This window comes from Oncorhynchus mykiss, chromosome 16 (assembly GCF_013265735.2).
Source record: "Oncorhynchus mykiss isolate Arlee chromosome 16, USDA_OmykA_1.1, whole genome shotgun sequence".
NCBI classification, from domain to species: domain Eukaryota; kingdom Metazoa; phylum Chordata; class Actinopteri; order Salmoniformes; family Salmonidae; genus Oncorhynchus; species Oncorhynchus mykiss.
Window position 1 is genome coordinate 16,219,690 of NC_048580.1, and position 7,606 is coordinate 16,227,295.

At 42.4% G+C, this 7,606-nt stretch overlaps 1 protein-coding gene across 2 annotated transcripts; it reads left to right on the forward strand.

Annotated features, from left to right (window-relative positions):
- Positions 1 to 205: 205 nt before the first annotated feature.
- LOC110491449 (tumor necrosis factor receptor superfamily member 13B) lies at positions 206 to 5,874 on the forward strand. Of its 2 annotated transcripts, XM_021564913.2 has the most exons (5): positions 206 to 741; positions 1,556 to 1,705; positions 3,468 to 3,584; positions 4,531 to 4,815; positions 5,339 to 5,874. In XM_021564913.2, the coding sequence occupies exons 2-5, from the start codon at positions 1,591 to 1,593 to the stop codon at positions 5,590 to 5,592; spliced, it is 771 nt and encodes a 256-aa protein (XP_021420588.2). In that variant the 5' UTR covers positions 206 to 741; positions 1,556 to 1,590; the 3' UTR covers positions 5,593 to 5,874. The 2 variants fall into 2 exon arrangements, with proteins under 2 accessions (XP_021420588.2, XP_021420587.2); XM_021564912.2 differs by lacking the exons at positions 206 to 741; positions 1,556 to 1,705 and having other exon boundaries at positions 3,215 to 3,584.
- The last annotated feature ends 1,732 nt before the right edge of the window (positions 5,875 to 7,606 follow it).

A 7,606-nucleotide genomic window follows, 5' to 3' on the forward strand; every position in this document is an offset into this window, starting at 1 on the left:
AAGCCTTGGCCAGGTCGATGAAGATGGCTGCACAGAACTGTTGTTTATCGATGGCGGTTATGATATTGTTTAGTACCTTGAGCGTGGCTGATGTGCACCCGTGACCAGCTCGGAAATCGGATTGCACAGCCTGAGAAGGTATGGTGGGATTCTAAATGTTCAGTGATCGGTTTATTAACTTGGCTTTAGAAGACTTTAGAAAGGGGTGGTGTGGTATATGGCCAATAAACCACAGCTAAGGGCTGTGTCCAAGCTCTCCACGTTGCTTCGTGCTTAAGAACAGCCTTTAGCAGTGGTATGTTGGCCATATAACCACACCTCCTCAGGACTTGCTTAAATAAGAGCTTTATATTGTGCTCCAAATCCTCATCATACTACAAGGCTGCAGTGAGTCTGCAGTCTACGTTACATGCCATTTTTACCAATGTAACAGACCACTGTAAATAACATACTGTCTGTCTCATTCAATATTTGGGAAAGGTAGGCAAGTTCACATTGCTTAGTAAAAGTATATGAATAGACATGACAAAATTCTAACTCTTAGTCACAATTCACACCTATCAAGCATATGACTCACCATAACAAGAGAGTAGCTCACCTTCTGTGCAAGGGGGAAGTCCCAGAAAAGACTTTGCGGTTGTACCCAAATCAGCCCCCAACTCAAATACATGTAGCCCAACGTCACTGCATGAGAGGCACATTTCAAACAAAGGTCCATACATGTCTTTCATCTCCCTGTGGGTAAGTCATATGATATCTGTTTTGTTACATTATGTCACGAGATGCATTTTTTAAATTGACATGCGAGTTGGTTAATGGTTATGCTGTTCATGGTTTATAACTTTTTAAAAGATGTCGTCTTTAATTATTAATTGACCACCTGGGAATGGTAATGAAGGGGGGGGGGGATGTTTACTAAATCGGATATCCAGACAAAGATCAACATCATGCCTTGAATACCTACTGGTGTATGCAATGAGCTATTGTTTATGCTATAGAGTGTTCCACCAACAAAACACCATGATAACGTCACGTGTGGTGAAAGGAATCAAATCAGTAGTAAAAGGCCTTACATGATACTGTTGGAGAATTGTTTAAGCAAATGCACAGATAAGAACAAATGTATGAGTCAATTTTATGAAGTTCAAGAATAAGGCGAGGCGCAGCTTCATTCGTTGAGCATGTGTACTTTCTCCGGCTCAGTGATTCTGTGCCCAGCAGAGCGCAGCGCACTATTCCTCTGTCAAGAAGAGTTCATTTAAATCTTTGAAGTTGTATTGAGTTGTTTTTGGAGCCTTGCCCTCTCTTCTGATATATTCTGGAACTAGTTGGACAGGATAATTTTGTGTAAAACTAAAGAGGTTTGAATCCATCCAAACCAAGTGATCCAAGACTGATGCGTTATGAAATGTAATGTAACATTTTTTGTATTTAACTGCCTTAATGTTGCTGGACCCCAGGAAGAGTAGCTGCTGACTTAAATGGGGATCCTTAATAAATACAAATTACACAAGGATCCCATGAACTGACCCTGATTTCCCCATCTGTCATTCAGTGAGTCAGAGTGTGAGTTGACACCCGAACTGAGCCATGGGATTAGGCTGTTCTGAGGGTTACTTCTGGGACCGCCTGGTCAGGAAGTGTCTGACCTGTCAGATGGTCTGCCAGCAGCCCCATCGCCACCTCAGATGCATCGAGTACTGTGGTAAGTTCACATACACACAAACGCTCGCCGGGGGCAATACACTGACTTGAGAAGTCACTTGAGAAGTCAGTGAGAGGCCAATACACGGTATGATTGTCCTTATGACTCAATCAGTGGAAGCTGCTGAGTGTAGGACGGGTCATAATAATAGAAGGAACAGAGTAAATGTAATGGCATCAAACATACGGAAATCATGTGTTTGACATATTTGATACCATTCCACCTATTTCCCTTCAACCATTACCACAAGCCCACCCTCCCCAATTAAGGTGTTGCCAACCTCCTGTGGACTCAATCGTCAAAGTTATACATAGAGATAAAGTGCGTATCATAAGTATTCACCCCCTTGTGTTGCATTACAAAGTGGGATTCAAATTGATTTCATTGTGATTTTATGTCGTCACTGATCTACACAAAGTACTCCATATTGTCAAAATGATATTTTTGTTTGACAAATTAATAAAAAAATGTATTACTAAAATGTTTTGGTTGCAGAAGTATTCCCCCCTTTGTTATGGCAAGACTAAATAGTAAGTTCAGGAGTAAAAATGTGCTCAACAAGCCACATAAGTTGCATGGATTCTGTGTGTTAAGTTTTTTTTTTTAAATGACTAACCCATCTCTGTATCACACACATACAATTAGCTGCAAGGTCCCTCAGTTGAGTAGTGAATTTCAAGCACAGATTCAACAAAAAAGACCAGGGAGCTTTTCCAATGCCTAGTTAAGAAGGGCACCAATTGGTAGATGGGCTAAACATGTAAAAAACGATGATGAATATCCTTTTGAGCATGGTGAAGCTATTGATTAGGCTTTGGATGGTGTATCAATACACCCAGTCACTACAAAGATACAGGCGTCCTTGCTAACTGAGTTGCCAGTGAGAAAGGAAATCTCTCTAGGATTTCATTATAAGGTCCTTGGTGATTTGAAAACAGAGTTTAACGGCTGTGATAGTTTTCTCCTGAGTCTGGATCAACAGTGTAGTTACTAAACAATAATAACCTAAATGACAGAAAAAAAAAGCGTGTACAGAATACAAATATTCCAAAACATGCATCCTGTTTGCAACAAGGCAGAGTAATACTGAAAAAGGCAAAGGAATAAACTTTTTGTCCTGAATACAAAGCGTTATGTTTGGGGCAAATCCAACAACACACCACTGAGTATGGTCCACCACCCAAGAGACATCCAGACAACTTGGCACAACTGTGGGAAGCATTGGAGTCAACATGGGCCAGCATCCCTGTGGAATACATTTGACACCTTGTAGAGTCCATATCCTGACGAATTGAGGCTGTTCTGATGCAAAAAGGGGTGCAATTCAATATTAGGAAGGTGTTCCTAACGTGTTGTGAACTCAGTGGATATTAGTGTTATATTTTTCAATCATAAAAAATTTAATGTTTCATCCAGTTTGACATTAGAGTATAATGTGTAGCTCATTGCCATTTTTTAATTAAATCAATTTTAATCCCACTTTGTAACACAATAAAATGTGAATAAATCCAAGGGGGTTGAATTATTGATAGGCACTGTATTTAATTATATATACCCTGTTGTATTTAATTATATGGTGTTGTATCTGTGGTAAAAGGATCATACAAAAGGTTAATGAATCTCAATACCATTTTTGTCGGGTTAAGTAACATGTATAGCCTACTGGAATCATGGCTGATATGGAACATAGTAGCCATTTTGTGTCAAAACACAGGAAGAATATACCATGCATGTTATAATACTCAGACCATCCCTGTGCCAGTGTCTCTGGGGTGTAAGGCGGTCCCAGGGCAGTACTATGACAGGCTGTTGAAGATGTGTCTGAGGTGTGCTGCGGTGTGTGGCAGCCATCCCTCAGAGTGTTCCCACCAGTGTCAGAGTGAGTGAACAGCATTCTAAAGTACTATACATCCGCACAGTATGTTGTAGCTATTACAAAACATATAGGACACTCACTTAGCAAACCCTTTTTCATCAGAATTTTAGGTGCTAAATGTTCTCTTTTTGTCTCTCGTTCTCTCTCTCTCTCTCTCTGTAACACACTCAAACCGTCAGAATAGTTTGTACACTACCAAGTAATTAATTGAGCATACAGCCATCTCCAAAAGAGCTTCTGGCAGTCGAGCCAATATGTATAACAACTGACATGCAAGCGACCCCTTCACAAATGCAGCAGTCTGTCATACATTTTTTAAAAGGAAAAACCTACACTCACTGGAATATTCCTTACGTTTGAATGCCCTTTTATTTTATTTAATTGTAGAAGCAGAGGTCAGAGCAAGCAAACAAGTTTTGGCCACAGTCTTCGTCAGCGTTTGGTCAAGGCTGTGGCCTTTTGCTCTGACCTCTGTTGCTAAAAAAATAAAAAAAATAAAAAGACATTAAAATGTCAAGAATGTTCCAGAGTGTATGTTTTTCCTTTCTTAAAATATATGCCTTTTGAACCCAGCAACCAAATACTTTTTTCATTCTACAAACATTTGAGTTGAGCACACCAATTCCTTCAAATGCCCTTTACCCAGCCAGGTGCTTCATTACCTCAGGATTACACGGCTGGACTAGCTGAAATGTAATGTCTATGTCCCAAACGGTACCCTCCCAGAAGGTGCCATTTGGTGTTCTCTCTAATTCAGTCAAATTTAAATAAGATAACTTTGGGATTAAATGCATTTGGCTTTGATGATGTTCAGAACTGAGAACCGTCTGGAAGAAGAGCGTTGACATTTGGAAATGGTGCATACGCTACGTTACGACTCACTTCACATTACATGGACGTTATTGCAGAGTACATAAGGATTTAATTTAGGTCATTTAATTCCCTCAAGCCCAACAGTCTGCCTTGAATGGAATCTTGAGGCCTGTGGATGGGAATGCCTTCCAGAACCATACCATCAGGGGGGCCTACCTACCCAGAGGCCTGCCCTATTCAACCACCCTGGTGTACTCTCTGCTGGGCCTGTGTCTGACTCTACTGCTGTTGACCCTGTCTGTGGCTCTGCTGGTGCTGCTGAGGAGGCCCCCCCGACCAGGGGCCACACAGAACAGTCACACCCAGGGTCATGAAGGTCAGAAGGGCCAAGAGCCTAACCAGAACAGCCAGTCCTCCAAAGGTCAGTTTGGGCACACATCTAGTGTAAAAAAGGTAGCACAGTTCAAATCGTCATAAAGCCACTCAGAATAGAAGTGCTGATCTAGGATCAGCCCCCCCGTCCATTTATGAATATTCATTAAGATCTAAAAAGGTAAAAAACAAACAATCAAATGTATTTATAAAGCCCTTCTTACATCAGCTGATGCCACAAAGTGCTGTACACAAACCCAGCCTAAAACCCCAAGCAGCAAGCAATGCAGGTGTAGAAGCACGGTGGCTAGGAAAAACTCCCTAGAAAGGCAGGAATCTAGGAAGAAACCTAGAGAGGAACCAGGCTATGAGGGGTGGCCAGTCCTCTTCTGGCTGTGCCGGCTGGAGATTATAACAGAACATGGCCAAGATGTTCAAATGTTCATAGACGACCAGCAGAGTCAAATAATATTAATCACAGTGGTGATCCAAGATCACAATCTTGTAACTCAACATGGCTCCTTTTAGATCGAGATAACCTGTGTGTGTGTGTGTGTATGTACCATCTTTAGATTGCCCGATGGATCCATCCCTGCTCCAGATAAACAGTGTGACACTGAGCCATTCGTCCAGACCCACAGAGACTTGTGTGTGTGTCCACTGCTTCCCTGACCTCGGAGTGCCTGGCAGGGGAGAGAAGCAGCAGAGACCCCCACTCACCCTCTACCAGCAGGCTGTCCCCCAGGACCTCCACTCTCCGACCAGAGCCCCTCAGTGTGGATCATCACAGAGAATAATTTGCTCCCCCAGTCAGCCCAGCTTCTGATTGCAGAACTGAACCAGACTGGACACTAAATAAATAAACAACTCAGGACAGATCTGATACCGCCCACTCCAGGGTGAAGTTTCCCCTAAGTACAGATCTAGGATCAACTTCTCCTCCCCAATCCTAACCTGAACAATTAGTGGGGATACAGGAGAAACTGGAGTGAGACAGAAGCGAGTGACATAGAACATTATATACAGTGGGGAGAACAAGTATTTGATACACTGACGATTTTGCAGGTTTTCCCTACTTACAAAGCATGTAGAGGTCTATAATTTTTTTTTATCATAGGTACACTTCGACTGTGAGAGACGGAATCTAAAACAAAAATCCAGAAGATCACATTGTATGATTTAAGTAATTAATTAGCATTTTATTGCATGACATAAGTATTTGATACATCAGAAAAGCAGAACTTAATATTTGGTACAGAAACCTTTGTTTGCAATTACAGAGATCATATGTTTCCTGTAGTTCTTGACCAGGTTTGCACACACTGCAGCAGGGATTTTGGCCCACTCCTCCATACAGACCTTCTCCAGATCCTTCAGGTTTCGGGGCTGTCGCTGGGCAATACAGACTTTCAGCTCCCTCCAAAGATTTTCTATTGGGTTCAGGTCTGGAGACTGGCTAGGCCACTCCAGGACCTTGAAATGCTTCTTACGGAGCCACTCCTTAGTTGCCTTGGCTGTGGGTTTTGGGTCGTCGTCATGCTGGAAGACCCAGCCACGACCCATCTTCAATGCTCTTACTGAGGGAAGGAGGTTGTTGGCCAAGATCTCGCGATTCATGGCCCCATCCATCCTCCCCTCAATACGGTGCAGTTGTCCTGTCCCCTTTGCAGAAAAGCATCCCCAAAGAATGATGTTTCCACTTCCATGCTTCACGGTTGGGATGGTGTTCTTGGGGTTGTACTCATCCTTCTACTTCCTCCAAACACGGCGAGTGGAGTTTAGACCAAAAAGCTCTATTTTTATCTCATCAGACCACATAACCTTCTCCCATTCCTCCTCTGGATCATCCAGATGGTCATTGGAAAACTTCAGACGGGCCTGGACATGCGCTGGCTTGAGCAGTGGGACCTTGCGTGCGCTGCAGGATTTGAATCCATGACAGCATAGTGTGTTACTAATGGTTTTCTTTGAGACTGTGGTCTCAGCTCTCTTCAGGTCATTGACCAGGTCCTGCCGTGTAGTTCTGGGCTGATCCCTCACCTTCCTCATGATCATTGATGCCCCACGAGGTGAGATCTTGCATGGAGTCCCAGAACGAGGGTGATTGACCGTCATCTTGAACTTCTTCCATTTTCTAATAATTGCGCCAACAGTTGTTGCCTTCTCACCAAGCTGCTTGCCTATTGTCCTGTAGCCCATCCCAGCCTTGTGCAGGTCTACAATTGTATCCCTGATGTCCTTACACAGCTCTCTGGTCTTGGCCATTGTGGAGAGGTTGGAGTCTGTTTGATTGAGTGTGTGGACAGGTGTCTTTTATACAGGTAACGAGTTCAAACAGGTGCAGTTAATACAGGTAATGAGTGGAGAACAGGAGGACTTCTTAAAGGAAAACTAAAAGGTCTGTGAGAGCCGGAATTCTTACTGGTTGGTAGGTGATCAAATACTTATGTCATGCAATAAAATGCAAACTAATTACTTAAAAATCATACGTGATTTTCTGGATTTTTGTTTTAGATTCCGTCTCTCACAGTTGAAGTGTACCTATGATAAAAATTACAGACCTCTACTTGCTTTGTAAGTAGGATAACCTGCAAAATCGGTAGTGTATCAAATACTTCTTCTCCCCACTGTATGCCTGTACAGATGTTGGATATTCATTTGAGCCAGTTTTCTACAGCAGGAAACTAATCCTGCAGCAACAAGAAATGTGAATTATGTGGATTATAATTAATGGACATTTTTGTAGTGGTTGATACATTTTTCAATAGGGCAAATCACGTCTGACATTTTAAAATTGAGATTTTAAAAACCTTGAATACACAAGTTTGCATTTCCTGTTG

Bases quoted from the DNA above. Each gene is read 5' to 3' on its own strand.
- LOC110491449 (XM_021564912.2), top strand. From the start codon at position 3,320: ATGAATCTCAATACCATTTTTGTCGGGTTAAGTAACATGTATAGCCTA. The intron at 3,585-4,530 runs GTGAGTGAACAG...AATTCCCTCAAG, and splicing joins GTGTTCCCACCAGTGTCAGA to CCCAACAGTCTGCCTTGAAT. The intron at 4,816-5,338 runs GTCAGTTTGGGC...TACCATCTTTAG, and splicing joins GAACAGCCAGTCCTCCAAAG to ATTGCCCGATGGATCCATCC.